Source organism: Meles meles, chromosome 1 (assembly GCF_922984935.1).
Source record: "Meles meles chromosome 1, mMelMel3.1 paternal haplotype, whole genome shotgun sequence".
In the NCBI taxonomy this organism is placed as follows: domain Eukaryota; kingdom Metazoa; phylum Chordata; class Mammalia; order Carnivora; family Mustelidae; genus Meles; species Meles meles.
The window spans coordinates 202,064,184-202,087,414 of NC_060066.1; the positions used below are offsets into that span (position 1 = coordinate 202,064,184).

General features: G+C 36.2%; 1 protein-coding gene across 21 annotated transcripts in view; it reads left to right on the forward strand.

Annotated features, from left to right (window-relative positions):
• The window catches only part of EIF4G3 (eukaryotic translation initiation factor 4 gamma 3), a 362,972-nt gene that overhangs the window by 248,636 nt on the left and 91,105 nt on the right, over positions 1-23,231 (forward strand). For all 21 annotated transcript variants that reach the window (XM_046002289.1, XM_046002331.1, XM_046002445.1 and 18 more), the window contains 2 exons: positions 17,035-17,123; positions 22,103-22,349. In XM_046002289.1, coding sequence (XP_045858245.1) covers positions 17,035-17,123; positions 22,103-22,349 — 336 coding nt within the window. The remainder of the gene's footprint in view (positions 1-17,034; positions 17,124-22,102; positions 22,350-23,231) is intronic.

Consider the following 23,231-nt stretch of genomic DNA (forward strand, 5'->3'; position numbering starts at 1 on the left):
CCTCTCTCTCTGCCTGCCTCTCTGCCTACTTGTGATCTCTGTCTGTCAAATAAATAAATAAATAAATAAAATCTTAAAAAAAAAAAAAAAAAGGATCTGTCAGGGGCACCTGGGTGGCTCAGTGAGTGAAAGCCTCTGCCTTTGGCTCAGGTCATGATCCCAGGGTCCTGGGATTGAGCCCTGCATCAGGCTCTCCACTCAGTGGGGAGCCTGCTTCCTACTCTCTTTATCTGCCTGCCTTTCCGCCTAGTTGTGATCTCTGTCTGTCAAATAAATGAAATCTTAAAAAAAAAAAAGGATCTATGGGAGGCATCAGCCTTAGAAGTTAATGCTAGGAAACAGCTAGAAATGAATCCAGTTAGGGAAGTTATAGCTTAGACATTAGGAAATAGATTTCAACAAAAATATCAAAATCAACAGATTTCAAAGAATGTTGGAGTACAACTAAAAACCAATTGTCTTTTGATGTATTTTATGTCTGAACTTTGTACTATTTTTACTCTATCTTATTGTTTTGCTAGTAGCTATGTCTTACCTGAGTTTGAGAGGGTGTTCTCAGCTAGGTAGTGAATGCACCACTATGGTAGCCATTCTAGAGGCATTGTTTGATGTCACAAATATGGAACACCTGACTGGGCTGAGAGAGCAATGTCTGTATTAATGGATGAAACACATCAGGGATTGGTGTTTTAGAAGTAATGATTCTGCATTTCCTTAGTTCTTAGTTAGCTTAGTTCTTGTGTATTTTCGCCTCTGTTGAGCCACTCTGGGTAAATACTCCTACAATTTGACCTTTCTTGTCCTTCCAGCTGTCTATCCCCTTCATTTATCCATCCACCTGTTCAATCTGCTGTCCTTTCTAGGAAGTCCGTTTCATAGACTAGCGGATTGCCCCAACTATCACAGCTCTTTCTGCTTTGAGACTTTTCTTGGAAACTCCAGTAAAGTCTTCCAGAGAAAATAATTTCTGGATATATCTATCCAAGAATTGTATAGACGTTGTTTCAAAAGTCTAAGATCCAGACTTAGCCTTCAGCTAAGGCCGAATTCCCAACTGTCCCTAATTTTACTTTGTTTTGGCCAGTCCTTCACGCTGTTTAATAGGTGCTAATTCCCACATTGTTGTCGTGATGCTCACTTCTCAGCCTACAAGGTGCTAAAGAACCTGTTGACAGTTTTTTTGCATGGCTGTCTTCACAAAATTTTCCATTCTGATAATTCCTCGACCCTTAACACCTAAATATAATTCTGTCACTTGACAGTATTTGGGAACTCAGTGATCTTACAGAGAGACATGTGTAAATCTAAGATGAGTAAGATGAAGAAATGAGGAAATACATGTTAGGATGTATGTTATCACTCATAGTGGCTCTCCCAGATAAAGGTTTCAGTGATCTTGGGCATTTTGCAAAGCACTGGCAATGTGGTCTCACTGATGGATCAAACAGGAAGGTGGTTTTTTTTTTGTTTTTTTTAAATCTGCTTTCTAGCATTTTCAAGGCAGTGAGCCTTAGTGTTGTATTTAGAGGTGAAAAGCATTGAGTAAACAGAAACATAGTTGCTTGTGCTATAGTGTCTTGTCTGTTTGTGCTGCAGTGATTGACATTTCTTCATCTGTGCCAGACTTAAACCTTCAGTTGTAGTCTATTTTGATTATGGTAGCGGTGGTACAAGAGCATTTGTTAAAATGCAAAAATGCTGGGGTGTCTGGGTGGCTCAGTGGGTTAAGCCTCTGCCTTCGGCTCAGGTTGTGATCCCAGGGTCCTGGGATCGAGCCCTGCATCGGGCTCTCTGCTCTGCGAGGAGCCTGCTTCCCTTTCTCTCTCTCTGCCTGCCTCTCTGCCTACTTGTGATCTCTGTCTGTCAAATAAATTAAAAAAAAAAATGTTTAAAAAAATGCAGAAATGCCTAGGTTGATGCAAAAAGAGCAGTAAAATACAGACACTTAGAAAATATGCTGATGGCCTCATTGGAGTCATCTTTGCTCTTACTGCTGACAGAATTGCATAATGCACTGTCCGCTGGCTTTTAGGAACAGATCTTCTCCTTAACGTCACATTGCCATTTTATTTTCCTCATGACATACTATACCATGGTGGTGATAGACAAACTGTTCTTCACACTGCCCTCCCTTGTTTATCCTCTTCCTGCTACAGAACAAAAGTCTTAACCAAAATGTAAATGAATTTGGAATTTGGAGGAGAAGGTGAAGGAATAAGCCAGAGTTAAGAGGGTGTTATGTTGCGAACGCAAGGACTTTTCAGTTACATCTGTGTTTCAATTCCAGCTCCAGTGGTTACTGTTTCTGGGGTTGGGGCAATTGAGTTCATCTGTCTGCATTTCAGTTTCCTCCTCTCCGAAATGGAGATAAATGCAATACTTCCAAATGCACAGGAGACTGAACCAGTGTTTAGTGTTATGGAGAGACATTAACTTTGGACTGAATTTTGCTTGCAGGGAGTTCATTCATTAACAGATTTTCAGTGAGCATCTGCCGTGGATTAGGTGCTATATTAAATGGTGGATATACAAAGGGAGACCTAAAAGATGCAGTCCTTATCCTCAAAGGGCTCAAACTCTAATAATTGGATTATTAACTTGTGTCATGTCCTTGACTGCCTTAGAATAGCGATGACTCATTAAGTGTGTTGGTGGTAAAATTTTTAGTGCTGGTGGGGCAGGAAGTGGTCCTGCAAGATAGAAGATAAATTCCTAGCTTGGATATGCTTCAGAAACTAGAGAAATATGTGGTCGTAAAGATTGCGAAGTAGATGATTGCTAGTAGTGGATTTATTCTCATCCAAGTGAATCAGTTTTATTTTTTTTTTCAAGTGTTATTTATTTAAGTAATCTCTGCACCCAGCATGGAGCTTAAACTCTCACAACCCCTACCTAGATCAAGAGTTGCATACTCTTCTGACCAAGCCAGCCAGGCTCCCTCAAGTGAATCCATTTAAAAATCTTTGGATCTTAAAATTCTACATTCTTAAGTTTTTTGAGTCATTATCAAATTTCCTTGCCTTAACTTCAGAATAATTAAAATACATGTTTTCTTTCATGGTTTTTGTGTTGGTGTTGTTTGTAAAAACAACATGCATTCATTAGAGAAAATTCATTATAAAATTCTGAATTTTGTCTTGGCAAAAAGAAACAGGACAATGGGTATGTAAAAGGTTAACCTGTCTGCAGAGTACCTGTGAGTTGAAAAAAAAAGAATAAGAAAGCAAACAATCTGATAGAAGATTGAGTAACTAATAAAAATAAAAATTCATAGAAAAGAAAGAATAGGCCCCCCATAAAAAAGAAAGAAAAGATGCCCATCCATTATTGAGTGGGAAATACCATTTTTAGCTATAATACCAAGTTACCTGTGAGAAGGGAGGAAATACAATACTCATGTATTTGTGTAAGGGTTAATTTTTACCTTTTTGGAGGTAAATCTGGCAAGAAAATAGCAAAATATCTTTCAAGGTAAATTATACATATTTATTCTGGAATTTTACACCTAATATATGAATGAAATAGAACTATGTGATAACCTGGAGAGATTTTCATGATAAATTAAGGGAAAATAAAGCATTTTGCAAAATAACTTTAGTATGACTCCATTTTTCCATTTAAAATAAACATATGTATTTGGTTATGATTATTTGTATGAGTCATTAAGATGTGGCCAACTGTATACTAAAGAGTGTTAATGTTGTTTACCTCAAGTCACTTGAATTAATTAGTTGGGGAAGGGGGGATATTACCTTTATATTTGTTTCAGTTGATACCTTTGTCATCTAAAAAAAGAAAACAGATAAAAACCAACAACAGGAAGAAAAAACAGCCCTTGGGAGCCCCATTACTTGGATGTACAGATACATATTTCTTTTCATAAATGGAAGAATACTACACAAGCTATTTCGAAGTCTTTTAAAAGTACTGTCATTTTTTAACAGGTTCATAATAGATACGTGGTTATACTTCTGTTTTAATTTTTTTTAAGAAACAACCTGGGCCATTTTTACACCTTTGAGGTGTGATTCACATAAAGTTAACGTATATATTTTTAAAGTATTGTATTCGTTTTGACATCTGTATATATGCTCATGAAACTATTACTACCATCAAGGTAATAAACATAATATCACCCCAAAAAGTTTCCTCATACCTCTTTATAAGTCCCTCTGAGCTCCACTACCCTCACTCCATTCCAAAGGCAAGCACTGATCTGCTTTCTGTCACTATAGATTAGTTTGCACTTACTAGAATATCTCATAAATGAAATCAGAAAACATAAACTTTGATGTCTTTTTTACTCAAGAGATATATCCATATTGTTGCCTATGTTAGTAGCTCATTTTTTTTTTGTATTTTTTTTCCATTTTATTTATTTTTTTCAGCGTAACAGTATTCATTGTTTTTGCACAACACCCAGAGCTCCATGCAAAACGTGCCCTCCCTATTACCCACCACCTGTTCCCCCAACCTCCCACCCCTGACCCTTCAAAACCCTCAGGTTGTTTTTCAGAGTCCATAGTCTCTTATGGTTCGCCTCCCCTCCCCAATGTCCATAGCCCCCTCCCCCCTCCCAATCCCACCTCCCCCCAGCAACCCCCAGTTTGTTTTGTGAGATTGAGAGTCATTTATGGTTTGTCTCCCTCCCAATCCCATCTTGTTTCATTTATTCTTCTCCTATCCCCCTAACCCCCCATGTTGCATTCCCGTCCTCCGGAACTCTAAGGAAAGTAGCTCATTTTTTTAAAAATTACTGATACGCTATGGATGTGCCACAGTTTGTTCACCTATTGGATATTTGCGTTGTTTACAATTTGGAGCTATTAGAGCAGAGTTCTGTGAACATCTGTGTACAGGTCTTTTTACAGATATATTTTGTCATTTCTCTTGAATATCTTGAGTAAAGATGTAAGAGTGAAATGGCTTGGATCCATGTAAATGTATGTTTACCTTTTTAAGAAACTACAAACCATTTTCCAGATATTTGTGCTATTATACAGCCCCACCAGCAGTGTATGAGAATTTCAGGCTTCCTTTCTCTGTTGAATTTTCTTAAAACCTTTTCCCAAAATATGTTTTATATGTTATATGTGGGTCTATTTCTTGATTCTCTATTTTTCCATTAATCTAGTTTTCTTTCTTGATGCCAGTTCCACACTGTCATGATTTCCGAGGCCTGTAATAATTCTTGTAATGAGATAGTATTAAGTCCTCCAATTTTATTCTTTTTCAAAATTGTTTTGGCCATTCTAAGTCTTTTACTTTTTTGTGTTAATTTAAGTTTTTGCATTTCTTATTAAGTTTTTTATCTTAATTCTAGTACAGTTAACTATGTTAGTTTTCAAATCAGTTTTCTCTACAAATATTTTCTACAAAAAAGCCTGTTGGTTGGGGCGCCTGGCTAATTCAGTAGAGCATGCAACTCTTATCTCATTATGGGAATTTAATTTGATTTGTGTTGAATACTATAGATAGAATTGACATCTTAAAATACTGAATCTTCTGACCCAGGAACATGGCATATCATCACAGTTTTTCTTCTTTAATTCTCTCAGCAGTGTTTTGAGAGTTTTAATGTACAAGTATTTCATAATTTTATCAAATTTATATCTTTATAGATGCTGTTATAAATGGTATTTATCCTTTCAATTTTTAATTTTTCATTTCTAGTATATGGAAATACAATAGAGTTTTTAGTCTCTTCTATTACAGTCCTGCTAAAATTCATTTACTAGTTTTATTAGCATTTTTTTGTAGCGCTTTCTTTGGATTTTTTATGTAAGTACTTTTGTTATTCCTGAGCAAAGACAGTTCTACTTCATTTCTAACTGGAGGCACCTTTTATTTCTTTTTCATGACTTACTGCCCTAGCTAGTAGTACCTTCAATATAATACTGACTGGAAGTGGTGAAAGTAAACATTCTTATCTTGGTCCCAGTCTCAGAAAGAAAGCATTCAGTCTTTCACCAATAAGTATGATGTTAGCTGTAGGTTTTTGAATGTTTGGTCAAGGGAATTTTTTTTATTCCTAATTTTCTGAGAGATTTTTTATTTGTCAGGGATAGAAATGGATTTTATTGATTGTTTTTCTTACACATCTTGAGACAGTCTGATTTCTTTTGTTAACTACTTGCTTTATATTACTTGATATTTAAATAATAGACCAACTTTGCTTTCCTGAAATAAAATTTGTCTCGGAAGTGGGGTGGGTTTGTTTGTTTTTGTATTGTTGAATTTTGTTTGATAAAGTTATTATTTAGGCTTTTTGAGGGATATTGGCCTGTGGTTTTTCTGATAATTTTCATATTTGGACATCTGGGTAATGTTGACCTCCTAGAATGGGTTGGTAACCAATCCCTCCTCTTCAGTATTCTAGAAAGTTTGTATAGAATTGATATTATTGCTTCCTCAAATGATTAGTAGAATTGATTGATGAAACTATGGGAAAAATAGGTCCCATAATGAGGAGAAAATGAGTCAGTCAAAACTGACTTGTAACTGACATAGCCGTTAGAATTAGCAGACGAAATAGTTATTGAGTACAGGTATTATAACTGCATTTCACATGTTCAGAAAGTAGTGACATTCATGACCTAATTAATTAGAGAAACATAATTGATAGAAACAGTAGACAGAAATCAGTAAGGCTATAGAAGACTTAAGTAGCACAATCAACCAACTTGACCTAATTGATACAAAACAAACAACAGACACATGAGTTCAAATGGCAAATTTACAAAGATCGACCACATTATGACTTATAAACAAGTTTTAATTTCAGAGGATTCAAGTCAAAGCAGGTATGTTCTCTGACCACAATGCATTTAAATTGGAAATCAGTAAGAAAAACATCTCTGGAAAATCCCCCAAATATTCAGAAACTAAATTACATATTTCTTTATAACCCAGGGGTAAAAGAGAAAGTAAAAAGGGAAATTATAAAGTGTTTTCAACTGGGTGGAAGTAAAACCCAAATCAAAATTTATGCTTATACTCATTTCCTGTTGCTGCTGTAACAAATTGCCACAAACCTGTTGACTGAAAAGAGCACAAATTTATTATGTCACATTTTGGGAGGTCAGAAATCCAAAATCCGTTTCAATGGACTAAACTTGAGATAGCAACAAAAATGTGTTTTCTCTGGAGACTCTGGAAGAGAATCTGTTCCCTTCCTTTTTCCATTTTTTAGAGGCTACCTATATTCCTCTTGGTTCTGGCCTTTTCCTCATGTTCATAGCCAGGACCATAACATCTTCATATGTTTCTGATTCTCTTGCTTCCTTCCCAATTGTATGGACCCTTTTGATCACATTGGGTCCATTAGGTTAATTCAATATAAGACTCTCCCCATCTTAAGATCCCTTAAGTTAATCACATCTGCAAAGTCACTTTTGTCATGTAAGGTAACCGATTCATAGGGTGCAGGGATTGGGACATGGACGTCCTTGGCAGTGCATTGTTCCGCGTATCACAACTGCTAATATAGATTTTAGGTGGCAGTTTATACCACTAAATGCACATACTAGGAGAGAAAAATGGTCTCAAATTAATGACCTCAGCCTCCATGCGAAGAAGCTATTCAAATAACAAATTATGTAAGATGAATAAAGCCTGAGATCTAATGTAAAGCATGGTGACTATAGTTGATAGCATCATATTGTGTAATGGAAGCTTGCAAAGAAAAAAGAACTTAGATGTTCTTAGCACCCCCTCCAAATATATATGTGAAGTGATAGGCGTGTTAATGAACTAGATGGAGGGGATTCCACAGTGTCTGCGTCTACACTCTAAATGTCTTATTTGATTTGTCGGTTTTACCTCAACAAAGCTGAGATAGTTTTAAAAAGAAGAACAAATTAAACCTAACGGAAATAATAAAGGTAATAGGGAAATTTAAAAAATAGAAAACAAAAGAATTAGGAAAAAAGACCCATATAATGAAAAAAGCAATTATTGAGAACATTAAAAGGATTAACAAACCAAAATAAAAAAAACGAACAAAACTACAGCTTGACTTTTACCTTCACAATATGTAATGTTAATGCTGGAAGTAAAAAAGTTTGTTTTTTAACTTTACATTTTTACTTTAATTCCAGTTAACGTACATTGTTACATTAGTTTCAGATGTACAACGTAGTGATTCAACGTGGAAGTAAAAATTTTTTTTTTTTTTTTTTTTGAAGTAAAAAATTTTTTATTGTGTTACAGATGTATGTCTTTGGTGGAATTCTGTTCTAGAACCCTCATTTTGTTTTCCTTTTTTGGTTCCAGTGCTATACCCTGAACAGACCAGTTTATATTATTTTAACTTACATGAAGAAGTCATAGAGCATTTTAACATATGAAGGGAAGCATAATCACCAAGCCATCCATACATTTCAAAAAGTAGCCCCTGAGAAGATGCTGGAAAACAATGACAGACTTACTCCCTAGTGTTTCTTTTGGTTGACATCTCTCAGTGACCCATCATTCTTACATATTTTATCACAATTATTAGTTTTCTTGTTCACGTACATCTCCATTGTAAAAACTTAACCTTCTCTCAGCTGGGTTTTTTCCTTTGCTCTATCTAGCCCAGTTTCTTAGAAGAATCATCAGATTTTCCTAGGTCCTCATAAGGATCCATGGAAGAAAAAAAGACAGATTAGGATCCCCAGCCTTAAGAAACTTTTTTTTTTAACAATTTTATTTATTTATTTATTTGACAGACAGAGATCACAAGTAGGCAGAGAGGCAGGTGGAGAGAGAGAGGAGGAAGCAGGCTCCCCGCCGAGCAGAGAGCCCAATGTGGGGCTCAATCCCAGGACTCTGGGATCATGACCCAAGCCAAAGGCAGAGGCTTTAACCACTGAGCCACCCAGGGGCCCCCTCAAGAAACTTTAAATAAAATTCTTATATATTGTAATCAGAACGATTTAATGCCAGCTTCTAGGAATTAAAAACCAGGATCCAAAAAAGGGAAAGAATGTGAAAAAATGATAGGAAAGAGGAGATTAGAACTGGGTGTTAAGTGTGGGAATTCTGATTGGAATTTCCATTATTGGAACATTCTACTCTTTATACACAACCCTGTGACAATGTAAGGAACCCCTTCCCTTACCAGTAGTGAAGTATCTACTCTTAATAACTCTTCATAGTGTTGTGTCTCTTCAGTCCAGAGACTCAGACTCTGGGCACACTCATCTTAAGTCTTCAAGCTAAGGAGTTCATATTATATTCCAAAATACTAGAGTGCTAGAAGGGAGACTTTTTATAATTCAGGGTCTCTTAAAAAAAAAAAAAAATATATATATATATATATATCTGCTATATATATATATATATATTTATATATATATACCAGATAAGAGACCCTGAATTACATATACATATTACATCTCTTACATATTACATATTACATCTCTTAAAAAATATATATATATATATCTGGTATATATATATACCAGATAAGAGACCCTGAATTACATATACATATATGTATATACATACATATATGTATATACATACATATATGTATATACATACATACATGTATATGTTTTATATTATATATACATGTATGTATATATTATATATATTATATATACATGTATATATTATATATATTACATATACAGGTATTTATTATATATATTACATATATATTACATTATATATTATATATATTTATTATATATATAAATATATATATTATATATTATATATTACATATACATATATACATATATGTATATACATACATATATGTATATATACACATACACATATACATACATATATGTATATGTATATGTATATGTAATTCAGGGTCTCTTATCTGGTTGTATATGGCCACAAGATCTTTAGCTGATTTGTTCCTTTTACGTACTTCTAGACCATCTCATTCTTGTTACTGGATCCTGGGGTAAAAATTAAAACCTGCCAAACCGGAAAATGCTCTTTACAAATGTAGAAAAGAAAGATATAATAAAAATAAAAATAGTTTTATTATTGAATAAGCATTAAGTGAGCATCATATACAACCCACTAATGAGATTACAGACAGAAGGAATTCTCACCCTTTCCTCAAGCCGGGCAAATACAATTCATTACATACATGTTCTCAAGATGATACTTTCTCCTCCTATAGCAGGACTGTACCAGCACCATCACTGTTTTATCTAATTCATCAGAAATTCTCTTTGTAGTTGGGGTGTACATCTGTGTTAGTCATTTGCCTTTATCCAGAGGAGAAGTTAAACTTCACGTTTATTTATGATAAGCAGGTAGTTGCTGAGAGGAGGCTCCGGTGATTGCAAGGAGAGAGATGGCTCCCAGGCTCTTAAGAAAAACATTCCTGGGCTCCTGGGTGGCTCAGTGGGTTAAGCCGCTGCCTACGGCTCAGGTCATGATCTCAGGGTCCTGGCATCGAGTCCCGCATTGGGCTCTCTGCTCGGCAGGGAGCCTGCTTTCCCCTCTCTCTCTCTGCCTGCCTCTCTGTCTACTTGTGATCTCTCTGTTAAATAAATAAATAAAATCTTTAAAAAAAAAAAGGGGGGGGGGGCGCCTGGGTGGCTCAGTGGGTTAAGCCGCTGCCTTCGGCTCAGGTCATGATCTCAGGGTCCTGGGATCGAGTCCCGCATCGGGCTCTCTGCTCGGCGGAGAGCCTGCTTCCCTTCCTCTCTCTCTGCCTGCCTCTCTTGTGATTTCTCTCTGTCAAATAAATAAAATCTTAAAAAAAAAAAAAAAAGAAAAACATTCCTGAATTACAAAGCTGCCAAGAGTCTTTAGCATCTTTAAAAGATTTACACATATATCAGTTGGATAGAGGAAGGATTTACAATTACAAGCTTTCTCTAGGCAAAGATCTAAGAAAAGGGAAAGTAGAAAAGGTCTTTTTCCTTCTGGGCACCAGAAAAAAATTTAAATTTTCTTAACCCACAACGGTTTACTGGGCACTAACTTGACTACTGAAGAAATAAGTAATAAGGAAGACGTGATCTAGTAAAGAGAAGCAAGTTTACCAACATGGTATCTTCAGTAAAAGTTGTTTTCAGATTTATATTGTATAGCTAGTGGAATATGTTGGGGCTGAAAGTTTACCTCTCCTATGTAATCACCTCTTTCACATTCTTTTAATCTCTGTGGAATGATGATGCTTCCACTTTTCGGTATAAACCAAATGCCGTCAAAGAGCTCCATGAGTTCTCCAAGTCCACAGATCAAAAAAAGTATGTAAAATTTTAACATCTCTGGTAAGATTAACAGGTTTGTTTTTTTTTTTAAGATTTTATTTATTTATTTGCCAGAGGGAGAACACACAAGCAGGGGGAGTGGTGGGCAGAGGGACAAGAAGACTCCCTGGTGAGCAAGGAGCCCAGGGTGGGGCTGGATCCTGAGCTGAGCTGAAGGAAGGCACTTAGGTGACTGAGCTACCCAGGCATCCTGGAAGAAGATTAACAGTTCTTAATATTTATTTCAGTAGTATTTTTGTAAAGAGTAGTCCTAAAACCTAGAACAAAACACATCCACTTCAGTCATATAAGATAAAATGAGATTGAAACAATGAGTAAAAATCAGTTTCCAAAAGCTTCACTCTTTTATTTCTTCAAATTTAAATTATATTTATAATTTTTATTATGTATAATAAAATATTTATAATAAAAGAACAGAGGAAAGCCCCCATTATTCAAATATTACAGTCCTGCATCTTTTTTTTCATAGTTAATAATGAGTCCTAACATTAAACTTTTTTTCATTTCCTTCCAGACTTTATGTATTTTACATGTTATAAATGTAATGAATTTTTTATTTTGCCTTTTCTCTTTCTTAGCCTAATCTGTTTTAAGCCCTTAGCTGAATCTAACTAGCCCAAAGCCAAATCTTTGCTACTCGAAGCAGCTCATAAAAATCTTTACTGCGACTTGGTCTCGGTTAGCTGCCACTTCAGCAGAATAATTCCATGTTAAGGTAGACTTCCTACATAGGAAGTTTTTCTTTCTTCCTTGACAAAAGTGACTTAATATGGGTGCCTGAGTGTCTCAGTGGGTTAAAGCTTCTGCCTTCCGCTTGGGTCATGATCCCAGGGTCCTGGGAGCCCCACATCTGTCTCTCCCTTCACCAGGAATCCTGCTTCCTCCTCTCTCACTGCCTCTCTCTCTGCCTGTCTCTCTGCCTACTTGTGATCTCTGTAGGTCAAATAAATAAAATATTTTTTTAAAAATATGTACATCTAGCCCTTTTGTAATTCTTTACTGCCTATTTTTTTTATCTTTCATGATTTACTTATAAATACCAACCTGTGAACTTTTCTTTTACTCAGTTAATAAAAATGTAGTAGATTGAGCTTATAGGGATTTTGACTAAGTTGATTTGTTATGACAGTTCCTACTGAAAGAGCAAAACCATGAAGGTTTACATTCTTGTTTGCAGTTTAGTTTAAAAAAAAAACAAAACTAAATATATAGTGTACGTATACTTGTGTCTTTTAAATGCTGGCAAGAAGTTCGGCCAAAATATTCACAATATCTCATAGATAAAATATTTTTCCAACTTTATATCTGTCTAAATTTTGTAAGTGTTCCTCAATGGGTGTATCTTACTTTCAATGATTAGAAAAAAATACATGTGGGGTGCCTGGCTGGCTCTTTTGGTAGAATGTACAACTCTTCTTGATCTTTGGGTCATGAGTTTAAGCTCAACATGGGATATGGACCCTACTTAAAAATTAAGAAAGAGAGAAAGGTTATAAATATTTTTCTTATAAAATCCTGCATGTTGGAAAATATATATAAGGAACTGACCAATTCCATCCTTTTAAACCAAATTTCTACCCTGCAAGTTCTCCCCATTTGGGGGAATTTTTCTAAGTCTTAAGGTGAACAATAGTCTGTGTATATGGAATTGTGACTGGCAGGACTAGGAGAAGAAAAAAATGACCTAGATACAGAAATAGCATTATACTAGTGATAGGAGGCATGTGTCATTCTTGCACTTACTATACCATTTCTGATATCTTAACTACTTGAACTTTCTTTAGCACTCATACTCTTGGAAAGAAGAGACAGTGTACATTCTAGATCATGTTTTCATGATCTAGATAGCTCTTCAGGATGCATTCTGTGTCTGTCTCTTTTTTTTTTTTTTTTTAAGATTTTATTTATTTATTTGACAGACAGAGATCACAGGTAGGCAGAGAGGCAGCCAGAGAGAGAGGAAGGGAAGCAGGCTCCCCGCTGAGCAGAGAGCCAGATGCAGGGCTCGATCCCAGGACCCTGGGATCATGACCTGAGCTGAAAGCAGAGGCCTTAACCCACTGAGCCACCCAGGTGCCCCTCTGTGTCTATCTCTTAACTGCTATTGGTTGTTCTTATGTGATCTACCATTTTACATAGTAGTTTTTCTCAGTATTCTAATTACGTCAGGCTTCAGGGAAGACTGTGCAAAATTACATTGGTTTAATAAGATTCATTCAGCTTATGAATCTTCTCTATTAGTCCCCTTTCTCCAAGCCCAGCATTTGCCTCCTGAGTTGCACAGGGATAGTTGTTAGCTTTTAATTTGCAAGATTAGCACCTTGACTCCAGTAAAGGCCGTATAAAAAGTAAATGAACAACAAGGGACTCTTTACAGGGATGACTTGTCAGGCCTTTACCAGTTGTCACACAAATATATTGCATTGTGCTTTCTTTTTTTAAAATGGAGTTGTTTCCAGTTAAAATAATTTTGATACAGCACAATTTTCTGGAGTCTGTATTCCATTCCAGGGGTGAGAGTAGAAAATGGGAACATTTCTGACTTGATGTAGTCTTGGCATAAATTCTAAAACCTCTGTCAGGAAAAAGACAAAGAATCTTTCTCAAACCCAGTCATTGGGCTGCCTCAGTGGCTCAGTCGTTAAGCATCTGCCTTCTACTCAGGTCATGATCCCAGGGTTCTGGGATCGAGCCCCGTACCGGGCTCCCTGCTTGGTAGGAAACCTGCTTCTTCCTCTCCCACTTCCCCTACTTTTCCTTCTCTCACTGTGTCTCTCTCTGTCAAATAAATAAATAAAATCTTTAAAAAACAAAGAAACAAAAAAAACCCCAATCATTAAACTTGTCTGTGTCCCCAGTATTTTCCTGAATTTATATCTTAGTCATTTCCTAACAAGAGCATTCAAGAAAAACATCATTTTTCTGCCAATAATGTAAAATTTGCAAAAGTCTTGAAATCATAGTATTGCTTTTTTGTTTACATTTCCTTATTTCGTATTTTAAAGTCATAGAAATTAAATGTGCTTTTAAGGGTTGAGTTCTTTTGAGGGATAGGATAAGCTACTTTAGGTATCTCTAAATTCAGATAATTAAGAATCTCATACAAAGATTGTCACCTGTCCTGTGGTGCTTTCATTGAAGACAAGGGGGAAAGAATCCATGTCTTTGTTTTGGGAATGTCAGTATTATGTCTTTCACATAGAGCTGCTATTATTTCTTTAATCAACAACGTTTAGTGTCCACTCTGTGTAAGGAACTATGCTTGGCATGGTGTATGATGCCTTGAAGAATATTTTCAATAAAAGAATAACCCAGTCAAATCAATTATTTATAAAGGCCATCCATCAGTATTGTATATGATATCTTAAAATAAGAATCAGAAATACTTAGTTAAGAGACCATCTTATGGTAACATCAGTGCGATAATATGGGCCTAATCTAAGGTGTAGGCTTTGGGAATGGACTAGAAAGGAAACAGCAAATCTGAGACAGTGTCTTAAATATAATTGTCTTATTCTAGCTAACTCAGGATTAATTGTCCTGTAAATCAGAGTTGATGTCTCTGTTTTCCTCCCCACTCTTCTCTCCTCCCCACTGTAGAACACCCAAAGTTTAGTGCACCTCTCCATCAGTAATGGTAGGAGAGGGGATGTATATCATAATCTCTCCAGACACTAGGTATGTGTGTATATCTGTGTTCAGGTTTTCAAAAGATTGCATATCTCCTAAAAGAAGTGTGTCTTTTCTCTCACTTCTTTTTTGAATTATTACTTTATTTTTTTTACTTTTTTTTTTTTTTTAATTTATTTGACACGCAGAGATCATAAGTAGGCAGAGAGGCAGGCAGAGAAAGAGAGGGGAAGCAGGCAGGGCTCCATCCCAGGATCCTGGGATCATTACCTGAGCTGAAGGCAGAGGCTTTAACTCACTGAACCACCCAGGCACCCCTTGAATTATTACTTTAAATCAGAACTTTAAATAGCCACTTAAACAGAGTAACAATTTCTGCTGCATAAGTCGCTCTTTTTTAAAAAAGTATGTTAAATTTGTTACGTTGTCCATGGAAGAAATGGGTTTTGTGGGTTTTTTTGTTATTTTTTGGATTTTTTTTTTAATGATTTTCGGTTGTGGGCAGAATAAATAAAGGAAAAATGGTTGATATATTCTTGAAAAATAAAGTTTATTTACATCTTTGATTTTTGTTGTTTAGAGGAAACCACTCCTCGGTGTATATTCGATAGCAAAGAATCTTCCAGAAAGTGGTCTTCCCCTTTTCTATGAATGGAATTTAGAGCTAAATTTACGCATATATGAAATAAAGTTTAAAATAAAATGTACATGTTTACTAAACTCTCTTTAAAAGGATTCTGCGGTGGAAGGAGAATTCGTCACATTTTGGAGAGATGCACATACAACAGACCAGTTATATAAAATCAGAAGATCCATAAAAAAATGAAGAGACCACTACATGCATACATACACACATGAACATACATATTCTGTATAAGACTGTGAGACAGCAGGAAATTTAAACCTGTGCATGGTTACCACAATCTTAATTCCATACTTTGGGAGAATAGTTTACTTTGAGTAGATCACCAAAGAAGAATAACAGTGATCTAACGTTTTCTTGTTCATTATGGTCTGTGAGGAGAAGGAAAAAAAAATTGAGGTGTGTGCAACAAAGGAGATTTACAATAGTATTTTTTATGGTGGTGCAATAATTTTGAGAAGAATGTTAAATGTTTCTTTTTCCTTGTTCCACAGAACAGTGTAAGTGTTCATATTCTGCTGTTCTTCTGAAAAAGAGTAGGCTGTCCAGAGAGATTGGTTGGTTTTGCTTAATGAACTATCTTATATTCCTGTAGGGAAACAGTACAGGGAACCTTTCAGTTTTGTGTCTATTCACTTTTGATGATGTCTGTATTTGTTAAGTGGCTTTCCGTGGATTCTTCTCCCTACTTACCTGCCTGTCATACCTCACTTCCACTGTTGACTCATGTGTTGACTTCTGTAGACTCCTTTTTATATATTCTATTTGCTCTCTGATGCTTAGTCTTTAAATTGTACATCCAAATGTTGAATGATTTTGTGAAGTTTATAAGCCAAATAAATATTTAAAAAGCCTTTTTAGGCTTAATTTCCCAAATAGAACTTCTGATCCAATATAATCAGTAAAAATTAGATTGTCTCTCTTGATTTTCTCCCCAGCGGTGTGGATGACTAGACTGACGGTATTGATCTGAAATGAGAACTAAATGTTGTAGAAGTGCTGCGTAGCTAGTGAAATCTTAATCGGATTTTTGCTTTGTTGTCGAGAAAGCTTTGAAAAACAGAAGCTGGAATTTGATATGTTTTGTGACTTAAAGGAAGCTTAGATATCACCTAATCTCACTCCCCTCTTTATAGTTAAATGTGCAGGTGCCTGAGAAGTGCGACTTGCTTTCGGTCACATAGTTAATTAATAATAGAAGCAGACCCAAGTCTAGAATTGGCTGATGGGCCAATTTCTTGTATAGATACCGAATTATGTATCCTAACCATGAAATAGGAGGAACCTAGGACAGTGGTTGGAAGGCTGTATGTGCTGATGTGAACAGTTTTTGCCTAAGACATGTGCTGGTGCAGTCTTTGGGCCACAACCACACAGTTGTTCACTTGATCGTTCAGCTGTTTCTTCCATATGGGTGAAGCCCTCTTGTGTTCTGCTAAATTTGAATACAGGTATCATTTTAGACTCGGTATTTTCAAACATGACTTTGCAGTGGGAAGTAATGGCCCTGATCTTGTATTTCAGCTCAGACAGCTGTAACTGCACCAAAGATGTGGAAGAAACCAAAAGATCGGACCCGAACCCCTGAAGAGGTGTTAGAGGCAGAAGTGGAGGTAAGGGACAAAGTAAATCTCTTTAGCTTATCTTCAGAGTAGTGGTGCCATTTCCTCAGACAAGTGTGGGTTTTATATCTCTTTTTTGAGATACTGTTTTTCAAACAAAATGTGATATATCAAGCTCAGAGTCTGATTGTTTTGGTCCACCTACAGAATTTTAAAAAGATTTTTGATACCATGTTCAGTTTCATCAGAATCTTGTCTGTCTTTCCAAATGCCTCTTCTAAAATGGCAAAACTGAGTTACTGCTTAATTTTTGGTTAATCTCCCAACCCCCTCAATTGAATTTTTCCTTCTGTTAACTAGATGGAAAAACTACTCTGGTAAAGAAAAATAGGTGGGTACTAAGGAAGGCATGTATTGCATGGAGCACTGGGTGTGGTGCATAAACAATGAATTTTGGAACACTGAAAAAGAATAAAATTAAAAAAAATAGAAACAGTTTTTTCAAATATTGAGTAGCAGTGGTGGTAGAAATTATCAAGTACATTTAGAGAAATTCATTTTGCAAATGTCATCTTTTAACTGCATCCCTGTAATGTGACTTTTCACATGTGATTTATCTGTTTGAACTAAACCGTGCCAGATTTTGCTGTAGGTTACAGCATGATAGGAGACCACGTAAGAAAGAAACAAGGGTAGAGTTAGTCCTAAGGAGTGTCCTATCAGTTTCATAGTCTATAATCTCAGTATCCTTAGTGTTATGTACTGAAGCTTATAAATGAAGAGTAATCTAAAAAATCTGTATGTTGCTTTTTTCTTTTTAAACTCTTAACATCTACTTTATTAAAGTAATTTTTATTAAATGCATAAGGTGATAACATTAGAATATACAGATTATTTTAAAGTGACTTCAGATGCATTTGTTTCAAAAGGCTTTTCTCTCTAGTTATAATTCTTACCCTTTCCAAGCAGTTCACAGTACCCCTTTGTTACTTCCCCCTGTCCTGTCACTGCTCTTACATGATGCCCTACTGATGTCACAGTTAGTCCCATAGCAACCACTAAAATGTTTCATGGAAGTGATTGCAGTGTGGTTATCAGGGGATAAGAATTGGCAGGAAGTTGTAGAGGTGCAAATAGTTGCTGCACTTGTCTTGCAGCTGAACAAGAAAATGTTGCTCCTACAGAGAATAAAATACCTTCCAGAGGCAGGGGAATCTCATACATTCCTGGTATGGCTGTAAGAGCTTCATAAACTGGTTTCTGTTTAGATTCCGCTATTTTTATTCATTTTCTTCTGTTATACTTCATATTCCTTTGCTAGATTTCTAAGCATTATTGAATATTAAATGGTTAGGCCACCACTACTGCAAATATTCATCCTCTTCTTTAGGTCAGGGGTTGGCGAACATTTCCTATAACAGTCCAGATAGTAAATAGTTCGAATTTGTAGACTAAATGATCCCTGTCACAATTTCTCAGCTCTGTTGCTGTAGCCTAAACACAGCCATAGACAATGTATGAATGAATGACTGACTATATTCTAGTAAAACTTCATTGACAGACATTGAAATTTGAATTGCATATAATATTCATGTGTCATAAAATATTCTCCTTTGAGATTTTTTCAGTGACTACAAATGCAGAAACCATCCTTTCCTTGCACACTGTACAGATATGGGATGAGCCAGGTTTGACCCATGAGCCGTAATTGGCTAAAGCCTGCTTCAGATTGTTATTCTTCATACATGAGAGCTGTTTTGACTCATTCTGAATCAGTCACTTTTTTCTTTACCTTATAGTTTTAAGGCATAATAAAAAATAATTTGATTGTTTGCACACAGACCTTTTTTCCTTCCAGAAATCCAATTCCTTGTCTTTCCTGTAGTTGAACATTTATTACAGTAGTTTAGTGCATACTGGTTGTCATTATCTTTCTTTTCACTGATACTTAAACTCTCCTTTTCTTAACAGATTTTTCTCAGCCTTTAAAAGAATGTTTCATATATTAGCATATTAGATTATATATTTGGTTGTTATATCATTGCAAATATTTTATCAGATTCTATAAATTATAGCCTAGAAGGCTAACATGAAGGGTGAGTCATCTTAAAATTGCTGATCAAGGCATCTTAAAACTTGTTTTAAAATTTTAGGATATTTCATCAGTTAACATAGTGGTCTGGTCTGACTTTCTGGCCCTTTAAAACTCATGAGTTAATAGGCAGTTTTATCAACTAAATTCTTCTTTTAACAACTTCCTATGAAAGTTTAACCTTTGACAGTCCAGCGAATAATGTGTTTCCTTTCTTCAGTCTGGTTTTCTTAGTAAACAGGTTAGGAACTGTTAGACAATTATAAGCTCATTTAATAGGGCTTCCTCCAGCTAAATAATGCAGCTCATTTGGTGAGTCCCTTGAAAAATATCCTAACAGTGTGCCTCAGACAGCTCAATGATTTTGTGTTCTCTGAATTATGGTTTGTCATTCATGGAACCAAGTTTCTTCATACTTCTTTTTCCAGTTAGAAATTTAACTTTTCCAAGTAATACATTCTCTACTTATATACAGTAGATTTTCTTTTGCTGATTTTAGGTACAGAGAAGAGGACATAATAATTTTTCTTTCCTCTAAAATAACATTTTTCTTCATTTTATAAGCTCTGAAAAAAGAACTCTCTATAACTGTATAATGTAGCTATACTGCTCTTTAATAAGTTTGAGTACCAGTGACAGACTCTCATGGCAAATTATTAGAAGATCTTCTTGATGATCTGTACTTAATTAGACGGCGGCATTGCAAGGTCATTATAAGTTAGACTACAATAGAATGTAGAATAAGAAAAAGTAAATTTGTTGATTCGTGATTAAAACTTGGGAGTTCGGTTTTTTCTCAAACTTTAAAAGATGCTCATTCTGCGCCATGTTTTAAAAAGAAATTATTTCAACCTGTATTTTCTTGAAATTTTTATGTCTTTCATTTGATGGTTTCCATATTATGTTTTCCTGTTGGGCAAGTAGAGAAAGCACACATACACACACAGTGTGAGTGTTGTGTGTCCGTGTTTGCATGAACTTTTTGTTTTCATCATGGAAGCCAGTCCTAAAAACCATCTGTTTCTGTAGACATTTTGTTTTTGTTTTTTTTTAAGATTTTATTTATTTATTTGACAGAGATCACAAGTAGGCAGAGAGAGAGAGAGAAAGAGAGGAGGAAGTAGGCTCCCTGCTGAGCAGAGAGCCTGAAGCGGGGCTTGATCCCAGGACCCTGAGATCATGACCCGAGCCGAAGGCAGAGGCTTGAACCCACTGAGCCACCCAGGTGCCCCAGTAGACAGCATTTTAAAATTTTGTCTTTTGCCATGGATCTGATTTATGTTAGAAGAAAATTGACTGGTAGTATACCTGTTAATAATATTTCACTTATGTAAGAAAGTAGATTTTTTAACTCTTTCATTTTTTGAAAAAATAATGTTATGTATCAGTTGGGCATAACCACTTGCTTGTGTATGTGACGTTCTTTTATACAATCCTCTGTTGAAAGAATTCAACAGAGCCTCTATTTTTTCTCTCCTAGCATGAATTTATCAATTTAGAATGTCTATTTCCTCTGAGTGCTTCTTCCAAAGGCTTGTTTTTTACAGTGCTTACCCTTCATGGGAAAGAAAGACATAAAGTTCATGAGAACTGTCTCAGGGAATTTTGATAGTTCGTATATGGTCCTCAAGAAATTTTTTTTAAAAGATTATATTTATTTACTTATGTATAGAGAGAGTGCATGTGGAGGAAAGGCCAGAAGGAGAGAGAGAAGAGAATCCCAAGCAGACTCTGCACTGAGCAAGAATTCTGTCCCAGGGCTTCATTCTATGACCCTGAGATCATGATCTGAGCCAAAAACCAAGGGTCAGATGGTGGTCAAAAATCATCTGGTGAATAACTTCAATTCTGTTTTGCTTTTTAAAAATAGGATGTGTCAGGGGCGCCTGGGTGGCTCAGTGGATTAAGCCGCTGCCTTCGGCTCGGGTCATGATCTCAGGTCCTGGGATTGAGCCCCGCTTCGGGCTCTCTGCTCCATGGGGAGCCTGCTTCGTCCTTTCTCTCTGCCTCTCTCTCTGCCTACTTGTGATCTCTCTCTCTGTCAAATAAATAAAAATCTTTTAAAAAAAAATAGGATGTGTCAGTGGTGCCTTGGTGACACAGTTAGTCGAGCATCCCATTCTTGATTTTGGCTCAGGTTGTGATCTCGGGGTCTTACGATTCAGCCCCGCATCGGGCTTTGTGCTCAGCGCAGGATCTGCTTGAGATTCTCTGCCTCCGTCCCTGCCACTTGTGTGCTTTCTTGCTCTCTCAAAAATAAATAAAAACAAATCTTTAAAAAATAGAAATAGGATGCACCAGAACCCAGATTTCTCCCTCCATAGAGGACTACATGCCAAGCACTTTTCTATACATAATTTGAATAAGGTTACAACCTTATTCTGCATAGATGTAACCTTGAATAAGGTTACAACCACAGAGAATTCCAGGAACCAATAAACAAGGTAGATTTTAATTAACAAGTGGCCTCCTTTTAAAATGAGAGATAATCAACTTTGCAGGACCTAGATACTTTATTCATCAAACTCTCCATTTAGCAGCAACAGGAACACAAAAAATACCTTCTAATGTTTCTTTTTATATTTGCTGAGCCTTAATGGCAAGGATAGGAGTGCTTGATTTAGATTTCTGACTAGGACTCTTTCATGTCCAACAAGTGCAAGGATTAACAGTTCTTTCCATTCTAACCTTCGGTACATTTAGATGTCATTAGTCATGTTAAAGCATTTCAGTAGCCATGTGACTTGTCTTCTCTATGCCAAGAGATGAAATGAGAAAAGTGTTTTAAATAAACTTAGCATGCTAGTACCATATGCCGAACACAGACATCCTTTTTTTGAGTGATGTTTTCGTTTGCCTTTTGAGGGGATAGGTACAGGTTTTCATGCATATTTACATGGTAAAAATCATGTAACCTCTGTGTTCACTTATGCTTTAGCCTAAAGCTGAAGAGGAGCTTTCAGGTGACAAAGTACTTGAATCTGAACAGGATAAAATGAGCCAAGGGTTTCATCCTGGAAGAGACCCCTCTGACCTAAAAAAAGTAAAAACTGTGGAAGAAAATGGAGAAGAAGCTGAGCCTGTACGTAATGGTGCTGAGAGTATTTCTGAGAGTGAAGGAATAGATGCTAATTCAGGCTCCACTGATAGTTCTGGTGAAGGGGTGACATTCCCATTCAAACCAGGTAAGTGTATCCCTGCCTTCCTGTGCATGTGTTTCCTTCTCACCTTCACTGTTCTACCCTTACAGCAATGTTGGCTCTTTGTAGAGAGATATTGGATGGAAGATAAGAGGCTCATCACAGTATAATATTTGCAGAATAGATTTGCAGGCATAAGTTAGTGACTAGCAAATCCAGGGAGTTCTCTCTTGACGGAAGTGATATCTGATGCCAGTATTCTGCTTTTACAGGCATTGGAAGAGCAGCTGGCAGAGGATAAGGGTCAGTGCTAGGCTAGTGGAATTCAAAAAGAGGAATTTAATTTTACTTAGTTTAATTGAAAGGGCTGTTTCAGTGCTCTTTTGTGCTCATTATTTCACAAGCCTTAAACACTTACCCTTATTACATGTAACACACTGACATTTTTTACTCTATTCTCTTTTTAAAATGTTGGGGCCAGCTGGCTCAATCAGTAAAACAAGTGACTCTTGATCTCAGGGTTACGAGTTCAAGCCCCACGTTGGACATGGAGCCTACCTAAAAGGAAGAAATGGAAAAAGAAACAACAGGAATTTTAAAATGTTGGTTGTAAATCACTGATTTCACAAGAGAAATTTGTTGACAGAAATCACTCTGTGGAACTGAACTTCAATCATCAGAAGCAGTGTGACTAGCTTATTAAGCACATGCAGTATGAGACGTGCCCTGTGGAACACATGATGAGACTCAGAGGCTCTTTCATCTTCAGGCACCATCAAGTCCATTAAAGGCTGTTCCAGTCCTGTATAAATCATTATTGACTTTGAGATTTTCAGAGTGATGTGGCATGGACATGTGGGGGAAGGTGGTTCGTTTGATAGAAAGTTTGGGATAGGTACAACGTTTTCCACAGTCTGCGAAATCTGA